This window comes from Cinclus cinclus, chromosome 8 (genome assembly GCF_963662255.1).
Source record: "Cinclus cinclus chromosome 8, bCinCin1.1, whole genome shotgun sequence".
NCBI lineage: Eukaryota > Metazoa > Chordata > Aves > Passeriformes > Cinclidae > Cinclus > Cinclus cinclus.
In genome coordinates, this window is record NC_085053.1 from 25,464,752 (window position 1) to 25,491,050 (window position 26,299).

The 26,299-nt window shown below is 41.1% G+C and overlaps 1 protein-coding gene across 1 annotated transcript in view; it reads right to left on the reverse strand.

The window, feature by feature from the left end:
• Window positions 1-11,251: 11,251 nt before the first annotated feature.
• SLC1A7 (solute carrier family 1 member 7) overlaps window positions 11,252-26,299 on the reverse strand; it is a 47,921-nt gene continuing 32,873 nt past the window's right edge. The window contains exons 8-11 of the mRNA XM_062497196.1: window positions 20,814-21,008; window positions 17,612-17,746; window positions 13,601-13,700; window positions 11,252-11,488 (exon numbers count right to left, since the gene is read on the reverse strand). Coding sequence (XP_062353180.1) covers window positions 11,252-11,488; window positions 13,601-13,700; window positions 17,612-17,746; window positions 20,814-21,008 — 667 coding nt within the window. The remainder of the gene's footprint in view (window positions 11,489-13,600; window positions 13,701-17,611; window positions 17,747-20,813; window positions 21,009-26,299) is intronic.

A 26,299-nucleotide genomic window follows, 5' to 3' on the forward strand; every position in this document is an offset into this window, starting at 1 on the left:
GTTGGCTTAATTTTTTACCAGCTGTTTTCCTGCTGGAGATCTAGTTCCACACTCTCCCTTTGGTTTCCCATAGCACATGACAGTAATTTCAAGCTGTTGTTCCCTACCTTAGACAATTCAACACAGTCATTAATCATAGAAGGAAAGATTGCTTCCTGAAAAAGTCAAAGCTTGGCCCTAGAAATTGCAAAACCCACACATTTTTGAATATCAGCTATACAGCTGAGCAATAAAATATCCTTCCAACTGACTGCTGGGATAGATTTCTATGTAAAATGTCTACAGAATGTAGCTCAAGTCAATTAGCCATCTCTAGCAAACACCAGTGGAAGTTCTGCCAGTCTTCTGTGAAAAAGACCAATTAAACTCCTGAACAAGCTGAGAATATGCAGATTTGTACAGATTTATGGAGAACTGTTCTATTGTCTTTAAACTTCTGTCCCTTGGACTACAATTCTATGAAAAGTTGGTGCCTCAGACTACTTTGAATCCCTCGAGAGTCTGGTGCACTGAGTGCAGGGGTGAAGGTTCATTTTAGCACCTGTACAGTCAGACCCAAAACGTCAGAATGTTCTCCATACATGCACTGTTAAGCTTCTGGAGCAAGCAGCAGCATTTTTCAAAAAAGACCCACCTAGAGTTTAATGTGCATATGATATAGACCAGGTAAAGTTAGTAAACACTTATCCAAGTTTGTTTAAAGTAGCTGCACACTGAACCTGTCTTTTAAATGGGGCAGTGTTTTCCAGCAGCAAAATCCCCCCAGAAAACACCATCATTCTTACTCAGTGAAAGCTTCAAATGCTCCAAGATTACTTTGATTGTTCTGTAATAGATTGGTGAGGGAGAACCACAGGCCTTATTCCTTACTTACCTGGTATCATCAGCACCTATGACATTGAACATAAATGCTGTCAGACCAAAATGGGAGTTTATTTATTTCTCTTAAAGGAGTAAGAGATGCCATGAAGGATGTTGAGAAATAATCAGAAGGCTTTGGGACTAAGCTTACATATTTTTTGACTGTGGGTGGTACCCATAATCCAAAATGAAGCAGGACTCTAATTTTATTATTTCCTTTAGTGAAAATGGGAGTTGGGAAGTTGGCCTTTTCTTAGGCCACAAAGAGGCAACACGAACGTTGCTTTCACGTAACTTTCTTCCTGTAATTTGCTTGGATTTGGGAAAGAGAGGAATAGAAGGGTTTTAAGGCTGAGATAGATATATGAATAGTGAAAACTTGAAGTCTAAAACGTTCAGTTGGTAATTTTATCCCTAAATATTCATTTGTTCATGCTTGGTATTCCTGTGTGGTTTGTATGTAGACTGAGGTCTAGGTTTATTGGCTGTTTTTCTCTCTTAGAAGCCATGCTTCCTCCTTACAGAGGATACTGCACAAAATGGGGGGAAATGGGATTTTTCCGAGCTATGATTTTTCACGACAGGAGTACAAACGCAGCTTGAGAGCCATAAAGAATTAATCAGGTGCCAAAAATAGCTCGTGGATAATGAGCTTTTACTTCAGGCGGTGGGCACGTAGCCCATCTGTGTCTGCCATGTGGATGCCACGAACCCTTCTTCCCTTCATCCCATTCCTCCAGGAAACACATTTTCCATATGTTTCCTTCACCCACGGCCATCCCCTGACGAGGATGGGGCACCCAGCGCCTGCTCCTGCCCATTGCCACTCCAGATACCCCCATGGCTTCTCTTGTGAATTTCTGGGAGAAAAGGCCTGCGAGTGCTCGATGTTCCCCAGAGGTTTTACCTCCCCACATGGAGTTTAACTCCCCTTCGCCTCCCCGGCGGGGCCGGGGCTCGGGCGGGATGCGGGGAACCCGTTCCCCTCCGCTCCTCCTGACACAGGGGTCCCACAGCGGAGCGGGCGCCATCTCGCCGGCCGTGAGGGGAGGAGCGGCCGCAGCCGTGGCGGCCCCTCTTGTGGGCAGGGAGGCGGCACAAGGCTCAGGCTTTCCCCATGCCAAGGTGGTACGGTGTGATTCCCTCTGCAAGGAGCACCACGATCCCGATGTCCCCAGCCTCAGCTGGCAGGAGGGGTGAGCTCCGGGGTACCGTGTAGGATGGAGGGACGGAGGATGAAGGGCGGAGCCGAGGCCTCTGTAGGGTGGTGAGGGGGGTCCTGCCCTGTCTCATGAGCCGTACTGTGGTGTCCGGGGTCTAAGTGCTGTGTTTAATGAAAAAGAAGTGCCTTACTCAGTATATAGATACTCTTCTGAGGAAAAAATATTTCAAAACTATTTTTTTTTTGTAAAGATAGGACAAGACTATTTGCAAGAGCATGTAGTGACAGGATGAGGTGGTGATATTCTAATTGAAAGAGAGTAGGTTTATTTTAGATATTAGGAAAAAAAAAAACCTTTATTGTGAGAGTGGTGAAGCCCTGGAACAGATTGCCCAGAAAAGCTGTGGCTGCCCCATCCTTGGAGGTGTTCAAGGTGAGTTGGATGGGGCTTGAAGCAACCTGGTCTAGTGGAACATGTCCCTGCCCATGGCAGGGGACTGGGGCTGAATGATCTTCAAGGTCCCCTTACAATCCAAAGATTCTGTGAAAAAAAAAGAAAAAGTCCTGATGGAAAAACTATGGATGAAATTGGAAGGTGGATGTGGATGGGGCAGAAAGAGGCTGGCAAAGCCTCCTTTGGGGGAGCAGTGACAACTCCTGAGGAACTGACTGCAGATCTGCCAGCGGGACAGGGTCCTGGCAGTGGGACAGGGTCCTGGCAGTGGGACAGTGTCCCTGGCAGTGGGACAGGGTCCTGGCAGTGGGACAGGGTCCTGGCAGTGGGACAGGGTCCCCGTGGGGCTGCTCCCCGGGGCTGGCAGCTGCCCCCTTCGCTGGGGTCTCTGGGCCAGGCAGCACTGCCAGGGTGAAGAGCTGCTGCATCTCCTCAACAGAAGAATCACTGCTTTGGGAGTTTGGAGATTGTTTATTTTAGCTCTCATAAATCCTTCAGGACTATACATTAAAAGGGCAGCTGGGGAAAGGATCCTCCAACTCCTGCAGGTGCTGAAGAACTGGGCTGGCAGGGCTGCTCCTGAGGCATCTGTGGCCAAATGCCCTCCTCCTGTTCTGCTGCTGTGCAAGACAGATACAGGGGACTTTTCCTGAGCAGGTGTTCAGTGCATGAAGGAGTGATGCTGGGGGCTTGCATTAGCAAAGTGGATGGGAAAGGGAGGTATCCTCCTTCCTGGGACCCCACTGCCATTTCTTCTGCTCCCCAGTGGTCCACACAGAGCGGGGAGGTGGGAGGGGTATGATCAAAACCTCATGATTGATCTCTCTTGGAAGTTTTTCCTGATGGTAAATAAGAGTTTAATTTATGATGAACCTTCTCAGCATGTTGACTGAGCCCACTAACATTTTTGCAAATTTTGTGAAAAAACCCTAAGCAAATTATTCTAATTTAATAAGAATAAAGACATACTTTACAAATAGAATTTTTGATGGGAGGTAGTCTCTTGGGAAGCTTCCATGACATGGTCCAATATAGTCCTGTTAATTGATTTAATTCTATAATGTAATGTTGGTGATTCCTGGTTTTGGGTGCAGTTATCCTGAAAATTTAAAACATATATATGAGTCTTATATAATACAAGCTTAGTTTTGTTTTTTAAAAAATATTTCCTCCTCCAATGGGATTAATTTATGGAGGTCATTGTAATTGGTTTATTATGATGCTAATACAAGAACAGTAAGTAAATTCCCTAAAGAACTCCATTGCCTTTAGTGAGGAAAATATTGGTGTGCCCTGTAGCTGTGATTCATGCTGCTGTTGTGAAGTCAGCCAGCTGTGAGATATATGTGGAGGCAATGGATGATAAATGTGTTCTAATAATCCAGTATACAAAGTATTTCCATAAAAATTCTTCAGTAGTATCCAAGGACATTAAAAAGTCCATCAATAAAGTCCTTCTTTAAGTGGTTTTGAATCAGGCAAAGAGTGTTTTAATGCACAGTTGTACAGGCAACTCAAGTTTTCCCCATGATAGTTCCAGAATCTGTTTTAAGCATATGATTTTGATACTGCTGAGAATGTTGCTTGTGATAAAAAATTGTATTGATTTTCAGTATTTTCAGCTCCAGTTGCATACAAGAAATTAATGAGACTCGTTTTGTTACTTGAGGTATAATTGTGTGTTTGTTGACAGCTATCCCAGGAATAAGCTTTAGAAAGATCTTAAGATACATCTTTTATGCAGGATTAAAATTAACTTTGATTACTTACATAATACTCTAGATGTCTAGATTCCCTTCTTTCTGGTGGACCTCTGTTTTGGATTTGTTTATTGCAAATGCAGTGGTGGAATAAAACTCAAAGCACTTCCCTGATGTGCTGAAGAGTTGAGTCGCTTTACCCTCACCATCACAGCTTGAATGATTTGACACTGGAAGACTCACTTGGGTTGTTCCTGCTCTCTCTGCAAAGCAGGTAGGAAGAACCAAAGGGAATCTCCCAATGCCAAACCAGGCAGAAACAACCAAAGTGAATCTTCCTGGTTGTTCCCACCTATGGGATGAACAAAATGGGAGGCAGATTACCTCTTAGTACCTATTGGGAAATTTACTCTGGAGACCCTGTGCAGAAAGTGAGGTGTGGAGCTGTACATGAGTCCTGTGCTCAGCACCAGTGTGGAGACCATAGCTGAGAAGGAGCTCAGAGTGGAAATTCTCCCAATTACAGAGCTTTTAAACTTACTGTCAAAACTTCTTGCTAGAGCTACATCCAACCACAGTGCTGGAGTGCTGGACTGACACCCTCCTGTCCATCCTGATTTCTCCTTCCCCAGATACATGGTGAAGAAGGATTCATGTCAGAGAAATAATTTAATTAAAAAGTGGATGATTTATTCTAAAACAAAGGTAATAATATTAACTATCAATATAGACTACCCAAATCTCCGCACTTTGTTTTCAGGAAAACTCATTAAAGAAATATAAAAGTATTTAAATGGAAAAGAAGAAGGGTTGAAAATGCTCAGTTTGACTTAGTTCTCTATACTTTCCACATGTTTTTAATAGTCTAGTGGTAAAACCCAATAAAACCACTAGAAGCAATGAAATCATAATGAAACATCTCAAGGTCACTCTCGTTTTTCTTTTGGTTTTGCCATTTAGCCCATGCAGTTTCTGTAGCAGATGTAATATGAGATATCTGTGAACATAAAACACTTCTTGTTTTGCTTCCCCTGCTTTTTCCATCTTGTTAAAATACTTTTTATGAGGGGGAGGGGGGAGAATGGTGGGCTAGAGATATCAGTTCCTTTTTTAGGAAAGTTCAAAAGCAGTGATTAACTACACTGAGTTTCATGTGGTGGGTCAGAGCCTGGCTTTCAGCTGGTGTGGTGTGCAGAAACACAGAAGCATACATTTAATCCCTAAATGGAATGCAGATACCTCTTTGTGATGAAAGGTGGCTGATTTTAAAGCAACAGATGCAGAACTCTTTGTACCTTGCAGAACAAAACTTCCAGAGCTGGAACACATCTGTGACCTACCTGAGCACATTCCAGTGGAATAGGAAATCTAGAGTTTTATAACGATTTAGTTGCAACTCTTAAAGAACAACATTTGCTGGTTCTTGTGCTGGACTGAGTGCTCTGTGCTGGTTTGGAGGGAAGGACAGCTGAGGAGTCACAGATGCCTGTGGGTACCTGCAGATTTGCCTTTAGTGGCCACGTGGGGACAGAAGCTTTGTGAGGAGAAGGGTGCCTTGCTCCCTCCATACATCTTCAGCTGTTGGTACCATCTCATCGTGGAGCCAGCAGGGAAAGAAGGTTTGATTCTATTGCAGAAGTGATTGAACATTTTCCCTCTTCACCTACCACACTCCCCATCTTGTCCTTCTGAAGCCTTCTGTACTCATTCCCCAAAATACCACTCTGTCAATAACATACTGCTACAATTTTACTTTGACAGCATGTAAAATTTCTAAAATACCCGTGACACAAATCTGCCAAAAGTCTCAGCTGCGCCGAATGTATTCCCATATATCATCTTCTAAGCAACAGAGATGCAACTGTTACTGCCTTAGAAATGATGGCATCTGAGGTTCTGTCGCTTGAAATGGAAGCCTGGCAATTCCTGTGACTATTGTGAGTAATGCTTCCAGAGAGACAGAAGTGGCTAATCCAGGGCAATCATGAGTCCCCTTTACTGTGTTACATAACTGCCTCAGCCTTCATCTCATTTATCCTTCCCATGCATCAATCACCCTGTTGATTTAGAACGGACCTTTTCTCTGTTTACAGATGGGAAGCAAACCCTGCATTCTTGTGGCCACTTGGGAAGTCTGAGTGAATAACGAACCTGACCTTAAATAGTGACCAGGCTTCCTGTTCTATTGATCTTATCCATTTGGGGTTTTGTGGGACAAACCCTGTTATAAATTCCAGGAATATTAACCAGTCCAGAGTAGTTAGTGAGGAATGTAATTTTGAGTCTCTCATCTCAGTTGCAGGTGAAATCACAGGCTAAACTGAGAATTTTAATACATGTGTTTCATTTTCACATCAGCCCTTAGGAATGGGTGGGTTAAATCTGTCTATTCTGAGGCCTCTTTTCCAAATGCAGCAAAGCCAGATATTTATTACTGCAAAAAGCTCCCCCACTGCAAGGTAGGCAACAGTAGCATCCCTGTAGAAAAACCTCCATTACTTTCTCTCCTCCCTGTACTTAGTCCTCAGCTGGGGGGGGCTGCGATCTCAGCCAGCTTTAGTGCCTGCAGGGGAAAGCCAGCAATTGCTCCTTGTCTCCGTGTCTGTAGTGACAGAGCTACTCTCGCTGGAAAAGCACACCTGGGTGCTCAGCAGAGGCACAGACACGGGGTGGGGGGTGCTCAGCACTGGGCAAGATCAGAGGCAGCCTGAGCTTTCCACATTCACTTCATTTCCCAGGTTACGCGTTTAGCTCGCACACATCAATCACCTTCTGCTAATACTTATATTTTTATGGAAAGCACAGAAAGGACTGAGGTAATTTCCAAGACCATCCATCTGGCTTGAAGATGAAGCTTTCTGTCTGCTTTGAAAGTATTATAAATCAGTTTGCTTTTGTTAAAAAGGACTAAAATTGGTGTTTGTTGTAGAATTGAAAGTGAGACCTCATCAAATGGGGTTGTTACAGAGTTCCTGTCTTTTCTAAGTGCTATAGAACTGCTGGTATAGCAGGGTGGGCAATTACAATTTAACATTTTGACTATTTAGATCATCTTATTTGTTTGTTAGGATCATATTCAGGTGGCACAAATAAACTTAGCTGCAATTAAATAATTTAAGTGGAATCCATTAAGGCTAGCAGAGCATGAGAGTAACTGTATTAATTCCATAAACTTTTGTATTTGGGTTGGCAGCCAAAAGATCTTGGGAGTTACTGGGATGTGTAAGCGCTCTGGTTGTGTCTCTCTCTCTCTCTCAGTTCTAATTGTTGCACAAGGATTTATTACAGCAATTCAACACTGCAGAATTTCCTTGGCATTGGCAAAATCCTCAAGAACCTGTTTTAATATGTCTTTAATTATGCTTTATGCCACAACAATCTGCAGTGGCTTCTTTCCTCTCAGTAATATCATCAGAGCAAAGGAGCTGCAAATTACCATAAAACCACTGCCTCTGATAAGTGTGTGCTAATTTGGGTTAGTTCCCAAATTCTTTCTTCTATACCTGTATGCAGTCCACCACCCTTCTTAATTATCGTCTTTCCCTCTTCAAGACTTCCCCAGTGTTTCTTCAGAATACTTTAGTTAGCTACATTCCCTTTCTGTTTAGCAGAGGGAGGCAACTCCAAAATAGGATTGAATGTTGCCAATTAAGAAATATGTTCTTTCCATATATGCTTGAAATTATACCATGCAAACTGTGATTGACTGGTCGATTGATTTTTTTTAGTATAAATTTTTTGAGTCTGTAAAGGTCACATGTTTGTTTTAAGCTCTGAAAGTAGGAGAAACATATTTACCAACACAAAACTTGCACTCTAACTTGATTATCAACAGCTTTGTTATTTTTGTTGGAAGGAAGTGTGATTGTAACTGGAAAATGTGAACAGATCCATGCATACAAATATCTTATGGAACCTACTGCTAGTCTAATTAAACTGTGCATCAAGCTGCTTGACAACACACACCACGAGACACAGAAAATAGCTAAATGGAGGAAAACTTACCATAGAAATTATCAGAAATTATCATAACATTAGGGTTCACCTCTCCCAGCTAACAGGGGTGTCTTGTGTTCAGTACAGAATGCGGTAGCAGTCAGGTGGTCCAGTCAAGGACACAGTACACTAAGCAACACATATTTACCAGCACCAAGGCCCAAAGTGCCTTAGGATCTCTAGTTACAGCATTTCATACCACTAATTAAAAAGGCCAGGTGAGAAACAGGACCACTGCCTTCCTCCCAGCTGAATGGGAGGCACAGATTGCTGTAAACCCCAAGTTTTAAAGATCCAGACACTATAGTATAAAAAACATAATGCATTTCCAATTTGCAAAGCAGAGCTGGACACTCTTTGCATAGGGTTTGAATGCAAAAAGCTGATTTTAAACCAGCCGGTTGATTCCATAAAAATATGCTTTCACACATGAGACTCCCACATTACCTACATCTGAGACCATAATGGGCAAAATTGTGGTTTTCTTTGTTGTGTAGGACTTGAGCAGCATAACTGTCTGCTGGTCTTTAGTGCTTTATCTCATTTGAAATTCTCCTTATAGAAGCTGCTTAAGCATCAGAGTTGACTTAGACCTCTTGAGCCACGGCTGCACTGTAGAGTGTCACACCAAGTAAGCTGTCTCAGGCAAGGGGCAAGAGGATTTGTACTTGTACTTAGCCAAAGGTTGTAGGTGGCTGAGGAAGAAGGAGGTGGTAAGGCTGGGAGCACTTTCTCCTTGGCACAGTGGCATAGTGTGGGCAGACTCCAAAACCACTTAGTCTGGAACTACTTGTTCAAAATCTTGGATCCACTTGACCTCTTTGTTCATCATTTTTATCTATGCAAGGTGATTGTAAACTGATAGATGACTGGCAGGATTATACTATGACCTCATGTAGTTGTAATTGACTGGGTGAAGTTAAGACTTTTGGTTGTGTTTTCTTTGTGGGCACAGCTGGCACACAGAGACCCTGCCCTGTCCACGTGCCCTTACCCTGGTTTATCCCTGGCTGCTTGATCTTGTCCCTGTGTCACCCCTTCACTTGTGTTGACACAACTATCTATTAGGACTATGCTAAAAACATATGTGAACTGGTTTGAATTAAAAATACTTCTCATCTGGTTCTTTGTCTGGCCTCATAAATAACTGGGTCTGTACATCTGGGAGAGGAGGGGAGGCAGTACAGGCAGGAATGGACAGCTGGGGAAAGATGAGGGGGACGTCCTGAAGCTGCTGAGGTAAAAGTGTCAGATGTTTTTGTCAATCAGTGCTTCTGCCCATTCAGAGAGGCACAGAGCAGCCTCAGCTCTCCCCAGTCACTCATTCTTATGACACTCTGCAGAGCAGGTCCTTCACAGGACTTGGTCTGGAGCAAGTTGCTCTGAATCATTTCAGTTCTTCCCTGTTCTTTGTGTTTTTTGAATTTGTTTTCACTCTAGGGTCAAATCAGGAAAACAGTTACCAACCATACATATTTTCAAATTAATACATACTTTCTGAGGAACTACAGACAAAGATCTATGTGTGTTCTTTCTAGCTTTACTGCTTGATAATTAAACTGCCTGTACTACAGTGCTCTGAGGCAACTATTTAGTGCATGACATAAGAAATAAGTCTGAACAGGAGCCCTTAAAGAAGAGGTGAACATGTACATCCCAGGAAAACCACTAATCTTGAATGAATGATACACTGAATCTGCAGTGAACTAATACACAAAACACTTCTGGTTAATGCAGAAAATTGTCCTTTTTGTCTGGGTAATTTTCGTCCTACAGAATGAGAAGGGCATATTAGAATACCAGGCACATGGTATCTCAAGCTGTTATGCCACAAGTAGCTAAATATAATAGGTCAAGTGTATTGGTATGAGCTGGTATGTAATGTCTGCATCAAATCCCAACTTTTCAAAAGGTGTCCTCACTCTCACTCTCTATTTTAGCAGAGACATAAGAAGACACTAATGGTAGAAGTGCACAGACAGCCTCTTTTTAAAATTGCAGGTTTATTAAAAATGTTCTCTATCACAACCATTGGAAACATATGCAGCAGATTTTACTGTAAGTGAAAGATTCAGTAGACAGTGGAAAGGGAGTAACTGTCAACTGAATGATGAGAAATAATGGGGCAGTTTCCACATCAAGTTCTTCACAAAACCCCATTGTAACTCAGCATCCTCGGGTTCCAGTTTGTGTTCAGTCTGCCCTTCAGATGCAGCACATAGTTCATGAGTTTGAGCTTTGAGTTTATACATATTTACAGTAGAACAACCTATAGGTTACAGGAGAGGACACATTAGCACCAGTGCTTATGGATTAGAGCTCACATTGCTTCTGCCACTGCATGTGCATGGAACTGACTTGACTGAAGAGTTAGGTTAAAAAAAGGTTAATAAATCTGGCACTTGGAAGGCAAACTGTGCTCTGCAGTGACCTAGGAAATCTTTGTGTTAGGTATCACACTGGACTGCCTGTCTTTGGAGGCTGCCCATCACAATTACCTTAATGCCCTTTCTTGCACAAATGCACGCTTCACTTCCTGTCTGCTTGCATTGTTATTTAGGAATAGATGTAACCTCTCGGGATCAGGAAATCAGTGTGATTTTCTTACTGCTGTTATAAAACTAAGCACAAACTCTCTATTTGCTAAAATTGGTATCTTTAGCAATTTTGGTGAAACATTTTCACATAGCAAAAATTCTACAGTGTTCATAATTACTGAAATTCACAAAAAAAAGGCTTTGGTTAGAAAATCAAAAAGGGTCAAATAAAAAAAAAAGCTTTTAAAAAAGAGAAGCAAAAGGAGTGTCAAATACTATATTGAAGTCAGTAAGTGCAGAATAAAACAGTAGTAGTCCATTAGTTTATTTTTCAGTAGTAAAATTTTCCACCTAAAGAAGCCCATGTCTCTTGCAAGCTGTGTGCTTTCCTTGACATTCACAGCTGGTCTCCTAGCTCCAGTACAAGTGGCTGGCAGTAAGTCCACGTTTTCCTGTTCAAGGCAAAGAGTCCTTCTTCCAGCTGTGAGGTAGAGATTGGGTATCAGGTCACTGGGGTGTGAGATACCTCTGAGTGTAGCAGTCACACATTTGTTTCTAGTTCATTTATTTCAATAGTGCAGTGGTCTTTACTGTTGGATTTCTTAGTGTGATTCTCCACTGGAGTTTCTTCTTGCTCCACTTGTATGGGTATATGGTGCTGCAAACCTTTCACTGTTTCTGGTCCACGAGATTCGTTCATGGTCTTCACACAGCCATTTCTCTGGTAAGCCACAATCTGATGGATGTTAACAGGCTTAGTTTCACAGATCAATGGCACCTATGTGAAAAGCATTAAGATCTGGAATACTGCCACTGCTTGCTGTATACAACAGGAAGGGAACTTTTACTTGGAAAGCCTGTGGGCTGCTTTACATTCACCAGGATTATCTAGAGCCTCCATAGACTTTCAGAAGCTGCTTCTCATATACACTAAAGCATCTTTGCACCATCTGCATGAAGCGAAGGGGTCTGTGTAAAAATGCAAATGCTGTCACAACTCTAACTGAACTTACACTCATGGTAACACCTGCTTGCCATTGGAAAAGTGACACAAATAGAGTAAATAGAGACCAGAATTCTAGGGCTCTGTTCTGTACCTTCAAAAGGTACAGACTCTCAGTGGCTACTATGCTGAGCTCTGGGCAGTGCTTGCTCTTGGGTGCAATTAAATAGACCAATAAATGGTCTATTTAACCATTATTAACCATATTTAACAACAAATGTTGTTAATTGTTGCCTTATGCCTTTCTTCTAACTCAATAAAATAACACCTGTCTCTTCAGTTTGCTCTGTTTTGAAAGAAATAAAGGGGATTTTATTAACTGATTCATAAGTTAAATATTGAAGTGTTTTTTAAATGAAACCAGATTCTGATGGGGAAAGTAAGACGTAAATACTGGCAAAGAAAGGAGGTGGGCTTGCAGCTGAGAAAATATGGCCTTTGGGTATATATTACTAACTGCACAAATTATGCAGCCAAAATGTATGGCGGACTAGCAGTATATTTTAATACCATTACAGAGCATGATTCAAAGAAAAATCTCATCACAGATGACTAAATAATCCCTCAGGAGGGATTTTATATTACTGCAACATCTCTTCTTAAATTCTGACTGAGGTCTAAATACAGCAGTGAAATGTCAGGAGGCCTGTGTTTTGCAGGAGCTCAGCCTACACTTCTGGCTTTGTAATGCATGACTTACCTTACCCAGAGGTTGTATTTTAGGGGGTTTGTAGGTAGCTGCATGTGTAGCCCCTGTAGTCAGGCCTAATCCTGTCATCAGTAATTACTGCAGGTGCTAATTATCTCAGAGGACACTGCCTGTCTTTCTACATACAACTTCAAAGAGCAGAAATTTTAAATTAATGTTACAGGAAGGTGTGAGAATGGGATTGACTGCAAAACTGTAGAATGAGAGAAAGAATGAAAGAAACAAAACTCTGCTATTTGTGTAGAATACTACAGGTAATGCACAGAAATGAAACGTCTTGTGAAGGTTAGTCCTGATGAAGAAATGTTCCTGCATGAACTATTCTGTCTTTTTGGAAGAAAGGTAATGAGGGTCTACCATGAGCTAAAATGGTTGGAGATTAACACCTCCAAATCTGATGGGCTCATGGAATTAGGAATCTCCTTTGTCAAGGATTGAAGGAAGGACATGAGGAGCCCTTGTTACAAGGAAAGACTGAATGATGCATGCCAAAGAGGAAGGAAGAAAATGCATAGAAGTGGAAGGAGACAGGGGCAGAATACAGAGTGTGATGTATGAACAGAGGAGGAAAAACAAAAATGTAAGGAAGGACTTGTATTAAATGTAGAAAGCATGAAAATGTCTGAGAGTGAAATCTAGAATGGAGTCATGTGCTTGTGCTAGTCTGAAAGAAAATTATTGCAAGGGTGGCTTCAGATTATGTTGCCTCAGGGGCTGCAGTGCCCAGGGTAGTTTCTTTTGATGTGAGCTCATTGATTACACATATACACACTCATAGACACATTTACCTCCCCCTACACACAGGTAGTCAAGAACATCTGTCACCTTGCTCTGTTGCTGGTCACTCTTCTAGCAGGACAAATTGCTGGCCAGTCAGGACCTAGGTGCTGAGCATGGAACTCACAGTCCCAGCATCTCATGCATTTGCAGGACAGGGCAGCTGCTTCTGCTGCTCCCATCCCCAGTGTGCCAGGCACAGCTGCCTTGAACTCCAGTGGCTTTTCACACAACCTCATGGAAAAAGATCCCTCCACTCCGTGTGCTAAGCTGCCCATTGCCCAATTCTGTCCTCTCTCTGAAACACCTTTTATAAACTGGAAGAAGCAAATGTGGGAGCTTGCAGGGTCTTTGCCATAGTGCAGCACACCCTGGCACACCCTGGCTCACAGCGTGGTTACCTCGTCACCATCCTTGATAAACTCCTTCCGGCAGATGTGGGCCATGATCCCAGCGGCCAGCGCGTCCCCCAGGACGTTGATCATTGTTCTAAACCTGTCTCTGGAAAATGAAACAGTAATGGTAAGTTGTTGGTTCTTTGGGTAAATTCCTGTGCCTCCATCAGCTGTAATTATGGCTGAAGGCCAGTTTGCTGCTTTTATGAGCTAAAACATTTAGAAATGTTAATAAGTTTGGTATCAGGCATCCATTAGTTATTGAGCAGCTCAGTTGGGTTTTCCAGCCTTTTCTGAGCTTGGTGTGCTATGCTGCCACACACTTTGGTTGTGAAACTGAGCTAAGTGGAGCAGCTGTGTCCCCCTAGAGATGCAGGCTGATTCAGCACTGAAAAGGTGGAACTGCACATCACACCTGCATTTCTGTCCCAGTTTATATATTAAGGTCCTGCAATATGGCCTGATTTGGAGACTGGTGCTGCAACTATCTGAACTCAATAAAGGCAGAGGTCAGCCAGTCCCTTATATTAGTGATCATGGTACCAATCTCAGCAACCAAAGTGCTACTTAAGAAGATTATTGTATTGGTAGAATGGGCAGGATACAATCAAAATCATTCAGAAGATTGCTATGTAACTATCCTCACAATCTGAGCAGCCACTGATCATATTTAAGTAATATTCATTCCTGTAAAACCTGTGGTGACTTTGGCTCTTTCACTGGCTACGCAGTAGCTCTTAAAGACTCTTCATTTTCAGTTACCTTTTCCAGTTTAAATGTGTATGCTTGACAGTATTTTATATATATATAGTTTAACTAATTTTCATTTATTCACTTAGAGGATTTCTTCCCTGTTTACAGCTTTTATCACTATCTAAAAAAATAAATCTATTAAAATACAGATCATCAACAGACAAAAGTAACTGGCTGTCAAAGACAAGTGTTACACTTGAATCATCCTGGAACATATTAGTTAAAATTGATGAGATTTCAAATAGATGATATAGATTCTAAGTCTGAAATACATCACGTCTTTTCCAAGAAAAACATATACATCTGACAACTCTGTCATATTAGTAACTTAATTTATAAATGTAGGTTATAAAATGGAGGTTCAGAAATCTCCAGATGTTTGGCTTATTAAAGTCAGTAATGGTCCAATATCAACACTGCCCAGATTTCTGATCTTGTATCTTAATATAGAAAAGCATTGAAACTCTGTGCTGATTTTTTTCCCAGATAGTTTAGGCAGGTACTCTGTGCATATAAATGTTTATGCAGTTGCCCGCTTAATTATCGTGAAAATTCCTGCATGAAAGCTTGTGTGTGGAGTTACCCAAATTGTATGTGCCACTGTGAGTAACTTCAGCAATAATATTCCACAGCCTACACCTTGATGTGGTTGTTGACTCCAGAACCCAGTCCTACACTTGCTTGCTCAACCCATTTTTTTAAATTCCTACTGTTCTGATTGTGGGTTTTGCCTTGAAGAAAATTTCCACAAGAACGTGTTAAACAGGACATGCCAGTAAAAGTTCCTGTTACACACTGATTTCTTTCCTTCTTGATTATCAAATAGTGATTCTTGGGAAGATATTTAGTGTTGTGAATTTTGGATTGTGCAACAAGTCAGCTATGGTAAAGAAGTTGTATGAGCAGAGCTCAAGAGTTTGAGCTCCCTTTTGAGCTCTGATTAGCATCTTTTCAAGACAGGATTTTTCCAAGGAAGCAGTGCTCCACACTGCAGCTCTTAAGCAAAGGGACTGCCTGACACGTTGTGTTCATGTTCTGAATGTATGGAGCTGTCTGCACTACGCACGAGGAGAAAACCACCACACACACCACTGGCATTTCTCCACTGAGAGGCCAAACCTGCTGCTCTCAGGGCAGGTGTGTGAGTCAGTGGCATCTGAGCTGCAGATGATATAATTAAAGATGCAAAACTTTTTCCTTGTGTTTGATAAATGAGCTGGGAAACATTTTGTTTTTCTTCTTCATGTCTCTAAGCACTAGCTAAGGGTATGAAGATCACATACACGTTATGGCTACCTAAGAGAGTTGTAATACCTGCAGTGCATTGTAATGGGTATTTCAGTCTCGTGAGATCATCTAACCAGCCTTCTTTAAGCATTCTTCATACTCCAGTACTTCCAAAACTAATACTGAAAATATTCATCGTGTCAACCATGTTGACACTTTGCATCTGCAGGCTCTTGAAACCACCAAGTGTTGAAATACAGAAATATGCTTTTTGTTTGAAAGGTCATCTGCAAAAGACAGAAAATTGGGTCTATTCCTTACTCACTTTTTAACACCATCTGGAACTATAGCCTGAAAAGTCTTTTCTCTGTTGTTTTGAAAAGTTGTGTAAGACAAAAAGAAGAATAATTCCCATATACCCTGGAAGGCTTACTGGAAAAAATAATGACATGTTGATGTTGCAAGAGCTGGGCAAAAACTGAGCAATGTAGAGGGAAAAGGCTTTTGTAATACAGTCTTAAAATATTCATACAACACAAGATTCATGATTCCTATTAATGCTAATAATAATAATAATATCTGCACAGGAAATATTTTTTCTCATAGTTCTTCATGCAAAAAAAAAAAAAAATAGGTGGCTAAAAGTTGAACAAAATAGGATATATAACAGAATGGACTTGTAACACATTTTTATCCAGAACCCTGATGTAATGAAACTCCCTGTATTAAAGGCGATATATTTTATATAGCTTAAATAAAAATAAATTGGACATTTCCTTGTGTATGCATATGCTAGTTACCCAGTTAATTGACATGCTAATGACCTAGGAACCAGTATTTTATGATTCATCTTCCTAGACTATTCACAATTGACTGATCCATTGGCATTTACATAAAAGTAAAATAAAAAATAAACCACTGCTTATGAAGTTTTAAAGTGACTCTTCTCACAGGTGACACAAATCTCTTTCATCCCAAGTGTGTTAAGCTTCAGCCCCTGCCTGTGCTGTTCAATCCCCCATAACTGGGGATGCTGCAAAGTGCCCTCTGTGCAGAACAGCTGCACTTGCAAAACTGGGGCCTGCAAGCAGCTGCTGCCTGTTTAGCACTGACATCAGAGAGCATAGAATTGCATCAGGATCTGTGGTGAAAGGAAGACATTATTGGTGCCAACACTCAGGCTGACTTTGTTGGGGCTGCAGCAGCAGTGGCCATACACAGCCCCCACCAGCACCGTGCTGTCATGGCTCTTGTGGGCACTGGGGTGCCAGTGGTGGCAGTGGTACTTGTTGGCTTTAGCAGTGGCTCAGGCCTCTTGCAGAGCACTTCACTGCACTGAGATAATGGCCTTGAAATGTCAATGGGCTCACATAAGTAGAGTGCAGGCAAACCATGGAAACTAGGAATGTTGGTCCCTTGTCATTGCCCAAGGCAAGATGCCAGAATTGCCCCTTAAGCACATTTGTCCCAACCTTCAAACTTGTCTTGAAAATCATCATCCAACCTCTCTAGGTGCAGCCACTTCCATTGCCTGACTATCCTTCTAGATAAAAGTAGTTCTTAATTTAGTTGGGTTTTTTTGGTTGAGGTAGTTACTTTGTTCTACTTCATTATCCTCCCTCCTTGTGAATGTGAAGATTGATCAATGTCCTCTTCTAGACAATCTTATCTATATAAAAAGCTGCTGTGGTGACCTTTTCAGCTCTAGTTTTACACTAAATGGATCCCACTTCTTCAGTCTTTCCATGCAAGACATATTTCCAAGACTCATCTAGACTCCCTCATTTGTCTCGCTTTTTAAATGTAATGTCCACATCAGCAGAGTTTTTAATCTAAGGCCACACTAACACCATTTCAAATTACATAATCACTTCCTTTGCCTTCTATCTATCTATCTATCTATCTATCTATCTATCTATCTATCTATCTATCTGTCTAATCTATTTATATGTATTACTGTACCCCTGGAGACCATTTGCCTTTTTAGCAATGTTGCCACCATGGAAGCCTCCAGAGCTTTTATAATGTGTTACTTACAGTGCCCAGTCGACAGCAATGATCAGTGTGATGTCGTCTGTAGGGAGCCCCACCGAGGTGAGAACAATGACCATTGTCACCAGGCCAGCTTGTGGGATGCCTGCAGCACCTATGCTGGCAGCTGTTGCTGTGATACTTTAACAATGAAAGAAAGGAATAAGCTTTATTTTCTGGAAGAAACCACACGATGTTTCTAAACCATACTCTTACGCAAGCCACTGCATGGAAGTGCCAGTGTTTTGTGGACAGAATCCAGGCAAGACAGCAAGAACAGGCCAAACTGTCTACCCAGGGCTACATTCTCACCCTCGGCCTTTGCAGCCTTGGCACTGGAGGGGCAGTTGTGCTCTCTCTCAGTATCAAATGTGCAGAGCAGAGGGGCCAGCCAGGCTGTGGGCTGAGTTCTGCCAGCTTCTCGTGGGTCACGGCAGCACCCAGCGCTGCGTGCCAGGAGTCTGCCAGCCCCACTCAGTGCTGTTCTCCTTGGCAGCCGAGCTCCCAGCACACACCTCTGGGTCACCATGGGCAGCTCCTGTGCCAGACAAATCTACAACTTGCCCTGCCTGGGGCCTTTACTGTCAATCCATCTCAAGGGTTAGGCCAAGGGTAAAGAGGCTGGGCCAGGGATGAAGCCCTTGCACAGCACATGGCTTTGCATACTTGGATCTAAATATGAAGCAAGCATGAATGTGACTGTACATGTTCCATTTCTGGAAAGTATTTTTACTTGACCTTCCTGCCATTTTTTCAGCCAGGCAAGCAGAAATGATTTGGAGACCAGGGCAAGGCTTTATGTTTTTTTCATAATGTTATTTTTAAGGGTGGGATTTAATTCTTTTTTCCAGGAGCAAAAGTGACTGGATGTATTAATTTCCACCTAACTAGTGACTTCCAAGAGCTAGGCCATCCAGCAGAAAGACAAAGAACAAATGTTGACAGTTGTAAAAGGATGACAGAAAGCATTTACACTGATAATCCTCTGCATTCATCAGTCAAGAATGTCAGAGCTTTTGGCAAGCAGTTAAGTCTCATTAACCTACTAGGGAAAATGAGGATAAGTGTATTCACCCATATGGAAACTGAAATGCAGGGATATTCAATTCCTTGCTTACAGCTGTACAGTGTACCAGTACAGTGGCAGCAGTATTTCTACCTAAAGCCCTTTTTCAAAATAAAAAAAATACATTAGCATGTGGGTGTGATAGGGAAGGGGAAAGACTTAAAATTACATTTTGCAAAAGTTAACTTGTGTAGTGTCCTAATAATATTGTGATAGAGCACAGATAGGAAGGGACAGAAGCTCAGTATCTGAGTAAGAGATAACTATAATGAACATTAAAAGGCTTTCCAGTCAGTGCTATGTTCTGTCTGATCAGGACTGCTTCTGCCTCTTACCTCAGGCCACAAAGTCTCAGGACTTAATTGGGAGTAAAATCAGAAATGTTTAACTAAGATTTTATAAGCAAGTTCATCTGCTATTCCATTCCATCTTTACCTTAATGTAGATTTTTTTTTCTGTAAGATGATGGAAATCTTTACTCTCTTTGCTACGTCAATGTTTGCATTGATAGAAACTGTTAACCTGGATTTTACAAACTGTGAGCAAAGTAGAGAGATTATCTGTCTAACATTTTTTTTTCCCTCTGGCAGAAATATCCTGGCATTCAGAATTATGTGAATTTTAAATCTCCAAGTCATAAAGTATCAAGATCTGGGTAGGTTTGGCCTTTAAAATACAGTTAGAATTTGGGTTACATCATTGACGGTACTGTGTCCACCATGATTTCCTGTTTAGCTTCCTCATTTGTGAGTCTTTTTTTTCCCCCTTCTTTTCTTGGATTTTTTTCCCAATCTTTACTTGTATTTTCATTCTACTGTTTTACTTCTGTCTGGTCCTTATGTACTAGCACTTAATGTGGGGGGTAAAAGGGGGTTCTGCTAAGGAAAAGTTGGAGCATACATTACATTTACTACCACCCTTCTTCTCCTTCATTTTTAAAATTACTGTTCTTTACTTCGAAGTGTGTGTAATATCTGCTCATGCTCTGGGCCTTATATTAGCATCGCATGCTAAAAAAAATCTCGAAATTCCAAATCACAAAAGACTAAATTTTAGCACAGGCCCATTCCAGCAGTTTTCAAAGAGAGTGCAAGCCTGAAGCAAGAGCTCATATGGGCACAATTTATTTCTTCTTTTTGTAGTTCCAACCAGGTCTTGCCAGAAGCCCATTAGCAAACCTCAGCTGTCATCTGGGGTTGGTTTCAGGACTCTTCTCTTCTTGTCATGAAGGTTTTCAGGTCCAGCAGAAGATGGGCAAGGCCAGCATGTAAATGGGGCAGTGGTGAGGTCAGTGGGTGGGTAGTTAAGCAGATCTCAAATATATTGCACAAAGCTCTGACTATGAGGAATGTTTTTATAATGATTTGTTCCCTGCTGGAAACCTGCAGGTTTCAGTCCCTGAGGAATTCTTTGGCAGTCACTGGAGTTATTCTGGCTGTAACTGTTCAGCTGGATCTCCAGTCTTTTTGGATCCATTACAGACCTTTCAAGGATGGAGTACACAGCTATAACACTCTCTACCCACTGAGAGCAAGCTTTGTTTATGAAGCTTTCTGCTTTAACAAGCAGCAGAGAAGATAATTAAAAAACATCTGAGTGATCTGACATCTCTGTGAAAACCTGCCCTGATAGTAGCATCCGTCTTCCTTCCCTCTTCCCCTAATCCCGCCCCTGTTACTTGATGTAAGATTTCCAGTTTTGCAACTTTTTAACCTTTTCCTTTCACTTGAAGACACGAATCAGACTTCAGTTTGAAAACAGTTGTGAAGTTTAAAACAGTGCTTTAAACACCAGTAATAATAAAATGTTCCAATTCTAGAAGCGATCGGTTGGTTGCCTAAAAGCAAAATTTAGACAGTTATCCTCACAGAGGTACATTTCCTGATGTCCACATGCATCTATTGAACAGGACCATTACAATTTCTCTGTGGGCAGTCCCTGACCTCTGTTACCTTGAAACAACCCTTCTGTGAGGGATGCATCCTCTGATAAGGCCAAAGATGAGTTTTGTTCTTGCTACATACAAGAGCTGTGCCTCAGACTCAACAAAATGATGGCCATGGTGGGTCCCTTCCAACTCAGCTGATTCCATGACTCTATGCAGACAAGCAAACCTCAGCATGTGGAATTTGTGTTTTGTACCTTATGGTAATGATCTGCCCAAAGTCCAGCTCGTAGTTGTTCACTTGGGCGATGAAGATGGCAGCCACGGCCTCGTACAGCGCCGTCCCGTCCATGTTGATGGTGGCTCCCACGGGCAGCACGAACCGCGCGATCCTCCTGTCCACGTGGTTGTTCTCCAGCAAGCACTTGAAAGTGATAGGCAGAGTGGCTGAGCTGCAGGACAGCACAGAAACACACCTTGGGTTATTTTTGTTTCTGGGGAATGAAGGAATTGTAGCAAACCTTGTCCTGGCAGGGCAAGTTTCACACAACCCTGTGAGCTTCTCGCTCCTTGCTCTGCATGTGACTCCCTTGCAGTAACTCACTCCTTTGCTTGCCGGAGGATAAAGACAGTTACATGTGTAAATGTTGGCATTAGTGCTAATTTTGCTCCCCAAAGTTAGAAATATTTTTCTCTCTTTCCCTGTGTCAGAAGCAAAGGGATGGAAATCCCACAGAGGCAGGTTGCACACTCAAATGCAAGAGAAGAGAACAACACCCTGTGCAGTTTATTACTAAAATCTCTAAAATATACACACATGGTTTCTAAAAATGTTTCCTTCCAGGCCTACCTCATATGTAAACAATTTTTTTATTTCTTCAAGGGGTTAGACAAAGATCTTATCAACAGCAGCCTGAAAATAAAAGTTGCAGACAAAACGTCTGTATTTAGGAATATAAAATCCCATTTTGTCCCTGGGACAGATCTACCCACGTCCCTTGTGTGATCATAAAACAACCACATAACTGCAGGTCATACAATAATGTGCACATATGTAAATGAGATGTGTGTGGAATAGAATGGAATGGTATAAGACCATTTGACAGGTAGTCATTTTAAATTGAGCTTGATACCCTGAAAAATATTTCTGATTTTTGTTTTCATTAACTGAGACAATTAACAAAACACTCCGTGGTCATATATTTTCTCATTTTTAATAAGAAGTGCACAAATTAAAGTACTAAAATTATTAGTACTTTTAAAGTACTAATACACTAAAATATATTTATTTGCATATTTTATCAGCCTTTTTGGTAACATTCTGCATTTTACCATATGGTATCTCATTCACTAATGTCATGAGTGATGAGAATGCATTCAAGTGAGTGAGGGGGTAATTTTTATGGAACATCAGTTTGCATGGAAAATAAGTAACACCACTGAAAAAAATACACAAATCACAAAATATTTGCCTTGTTATTAAATCAATTCTAATACACTGCTCACTATTTGAGACTATTTAAATAGATGTCATATAGCAAACTTCTTCAAAACTCTTCCAAAGTTACCTCTTTAAAAAAGATGGTAATAGGGGAAATATTGTATGGTGACATTGTGATCTTCAATGTCCTGTTGTCCTGTGATTTACATGCCCTGAGACAGGAAATCCAGGTGTCTTCCCCCTGGTTTGGCAGTTCAGATTGTTCTGTCACTGTGTGTAGTGACCCTCACATCACAATGTGGCTCCAGTACCTAAATCTTATAATGACCATTAGCTATTCTCAATTGAAGATAGCACATTGGATCTACAGATTCTTTCTCAGTTGTTGCAAATGTCCTATAAAAGCACAGAGGGATTAAAAAAACTCTGAAATCACAACCCCGAGTTTTACAGGAATGCCTAAGCAAAATGTTTCCATGAGTAGGAGTTGTCATTTTGTATTTGTGCAAGCTGTTGTTCAAGGAAAGTAATGTATTTGGAAAGGAAAAGTAACTTCCTGCCATGGAAATGCAAAAGAAAAAAGACAAGGCTATGTTTTTAGTATGATATCTCTGTTTTTTATAACTTTATGAAGTCTGACTGCTGAATGATTTACTACAAACTGGCAGTCACTGCCTGAAAATCCAGACCAAAGTCTTTCCCTAAGTATGCAAATATGCTGGAAAGGCAAGAAAGCAATGGAAATCTGATTACCTCCTGTAACTGGGGTATATTAAACTTTTAAATTCAGGCATTCCTAGTATTTAATCAATATTTACTTTGAAAAACAAACACAGCAAAGCATAAACCCATAATCCCCAAGCTGCTCATGAAATGTCATTTCTCTCTTGAGCATACCTGTTATTTTTCACATGGTCATTTATGAATGACTGAAATTCTCTGCCACTAGTGTACCACAAAGTGTTCATAAAAGAAGAGGCTGTGGCTCACAAATGATGTAAAACTGAAAGCCCTGGGAGTAGCTGCACCTAGGAGCAGACTCAGTAGCATTTCTAGATGTTCTGACTAAAGGCTTCACCAAGAAAAAATTACTTAACTCATTGTCTCCCTTTCCTGCAGCTACTCAGTTTTGGAGAGTTACTTGTTTTTCAAGACAGTCTTCCCTCAGGCATTTAGCTTTTCTGTAAGAAAACCCTATCTAATTTCTTCAGGTGAAATGAGGGCAAAAAGGTGATCTTACAAGTCCTTGCCACCTTGCCCACACTCTGACATACCAGAATATTAAACCCAAGTGTCTGCCAGTTGTGAGGGCACAGAGCTGAGCTGTCAGACATGCAACTTTTAGATTATTAACATGTTAGAATTAGTTTGAGATATGAAAAATATTGTGCAAAACAATCTCGTAATACCAATGGCACAACCAGCAAAATCTATTTCCATTGCTGTGAACAGATTTTGCGACACTGTTTTTGCAAGAATTCAACTTCTAAACTTGTTTACTGTCTCACAGGTAGGTGTGTCTTTCATTTAAATTTTATGCTGACCAAAGTAAAATTTCTAAGGCACATAACCCATTGAATTTGTTGTTTATTAAATATTGCAATAATAAACAAAATGATCAGAATGTAGGTGTAATGTTGATGAAAATCATGCAAGATATTGAAAGAAAACAAGTTTCCAGATTAATGTACTTTCTTAGACAGGCACCTACTACATTGTCTCACTCAAATTTATGACACTGTATCTTAGAGTTAGTAGGATGTGTGTCCTGCCTATACCTGCTGAAAGACTTTCCAGAACTGTCTGCTCAGATGAGAAATTTAGTTTATGATCTCATAAATAGATCTCATAATAGATAAATAAGTCTTCTCAATTTGCACTAAATTTGCTTTTATGTGCTTTCTGTATTTCTCATTGCACAATCAGTTGTTGCAACACAAAATGTTAAAAATCAGCTTTGTCCTCTCTCAGTCTGTATTGACCCAATCAGTCTTTTTAACCTCTCACTTACAAGATTGCTACTTTACATTCTTGATTACTTTTTCAGCACCTGTTTCATAGATAGGAACTTTTCCTGAGTACAGCTGACAAAAGTTATGTGGAACATCCTAGAAGAGGCTGTCCAATGATGTTTAACTTTTACTCATATTTTATCATCTGGCACACACCAGAAAAATATGTCTTATTTAAGACTTTGGCTCTTGGTGGCTCTCAGGAGGCAAAGGCAAAGTAAAAGGGTCCTACTGTAGTTTTGGAGTAATATTAATATATAATTTCAATATTATAAAAGACAATAAAATAATTTATCTAGTTTGTCTTTTTGGTTAAACTAAGTGAAGTTTCTTTTCTTGAAAGCTACTTTTATCTAATGTTACACTGTGGAGCAGTAACATTGAAGCCTGACATTTAATATCTATTAGGAGGGGAAAAAAAATACTCTAAAGCATTGGTCTTAATCTGTTAAGTCTTTTAAAAACTGACCCAAAGCTTTCAGCTAAGAGATATCTTCTCCCAGCATTAACTCTAACAATTAAAAATACATTTTCAGAGTCTTATCTCAATAAAATGCTGCAGCTGCAGAGACTGAGCATAAGCTAATGCTGGCCCAGGCCAGGCTCTTACTAGTGAGAGCCACAAAGACATCCAGTCACTGTGGAAGAACAGCTGTTCAGCCTGCTCTGTTTATCTTATCATTCAAATGCATTTTGATATTTGCTCCAAAAAATCAGCAAAGTGATCTCATCTCCCCTTTCTAAATCTGCCTTTAATTTACACCGTGCAATAGCCAAGATCTTAGCATTTCATAAGCAGCAAAGCCCTTGAAAAACTCATGGTTTATAATTTGTCTTCAGAGAAGATGAAAATTGCTTCTTTTGATGGGATGTACCACTGAAAAGATGCTGCTTTAATTCATTAATAATATGGAAAGATGACCTAGAAAAACAAAATTCCCTCCTGCCTTTGGAATGAGGAAAGCTAAAGTCAAGTAGAATTTTGCCTGCTGGCCAAATTCTGCTTTTTCAGTGTGGTAAGAGGTGACAAGATCAGGGGCAGTGTGAGGGGAAGAAAGGAGAATCAGAAATGCCCAGCTGTGCAGCCTGGACACCCCAGAGCAGGGTGGGCGAGGGCAGCACGTGCTGAGCACCCCACAGGGATGCAGGAAAGAGGAGCTGTGGACATTCATTTATGTCCTAAGGAATGCACCAAAGGAAAAAGATCTGCTTTTCTGCCCCTGCCTCTCCACTAATATTGGTGCAAACCAAAATATTGCTATGGTTGGGTTTGTGGAGAAGTGTAAGGGGACTGAGAATGAGGTGCAGAACCTTTCACTAAAGGGAAACAAGCAGAAATAATATTGAGATTCAGTGAAGTCCTTGCCATCAGATAGCCTCTTAGTGGCTTTCAGGTTCTCCTTTGTTGCATTATTGAGCTTGTACATTATTGCTTCTTGTCGTTTGATCTTTACCTTTAAAAACAAGCTTTCCACAGGTGCAGAGTATCTGCAATGAGTATCAGCACACTGACCCACAGTTTTCTTTCTATCTTTAGATGTAGACCTGAACCAACACAGAAACCTCTCCAAGAAACACATCAGTATTCTTAAAATCAGCTCTTTGTTCTCCTCTAGGATGATCTGAAAATCCAATACCCACATGACAAGTGTTATATAATGCCCCTGTGGCAAGTCTTATTTAACCAAATACAGATGTGTTGACTGTCAGGAGAGACAGATCTTCTGTCCAGCTCCAGTTATTTGTGCATGTTCTTTTGGCAACAGCTCAGTTATGTGCAGTATCCATTCCTTTCAGTGTAATGAAGGTGAAAAGTTCAGCTATCTGTAGACAAGACACTGAGATTTGAGCAGAAAAACATTGGAAACCATGTTAGGCCTGTGTTGGATTTGCAAAATATACATGCTCTTATAGGAGGGACAAATAACTAAATCAAAAAATGTCCAAGGCCCAGATACATATGTTCAGAGCCTTCCCTCAGGACTCGCCTTAAATTTGGTGGTACTTCAGTTTCTGTCAAATCTGGTAGCAAGTGATGCTGCTGGTTCTGGTGCAGACTGAGCTGCCAGCTGGTGCCAGAGCTCTGCTCCCAAACTACACCTTCTCTGGGCCTGTAAGCAATTATTCCTTGCACTGCTGAAGGGAGAAAGGGCTGTCTCAAAGCACTTGGTATCCCCAGAGGCAGGGTCTTATCTGGGAGTCAATGGCCAGGAGAGCCAAGGTCAGCACAGGTTTAAGAGAAAAATGAATTCCCTGTGTTTTCCCCACTGTCAGAGGGCACTCTCACATC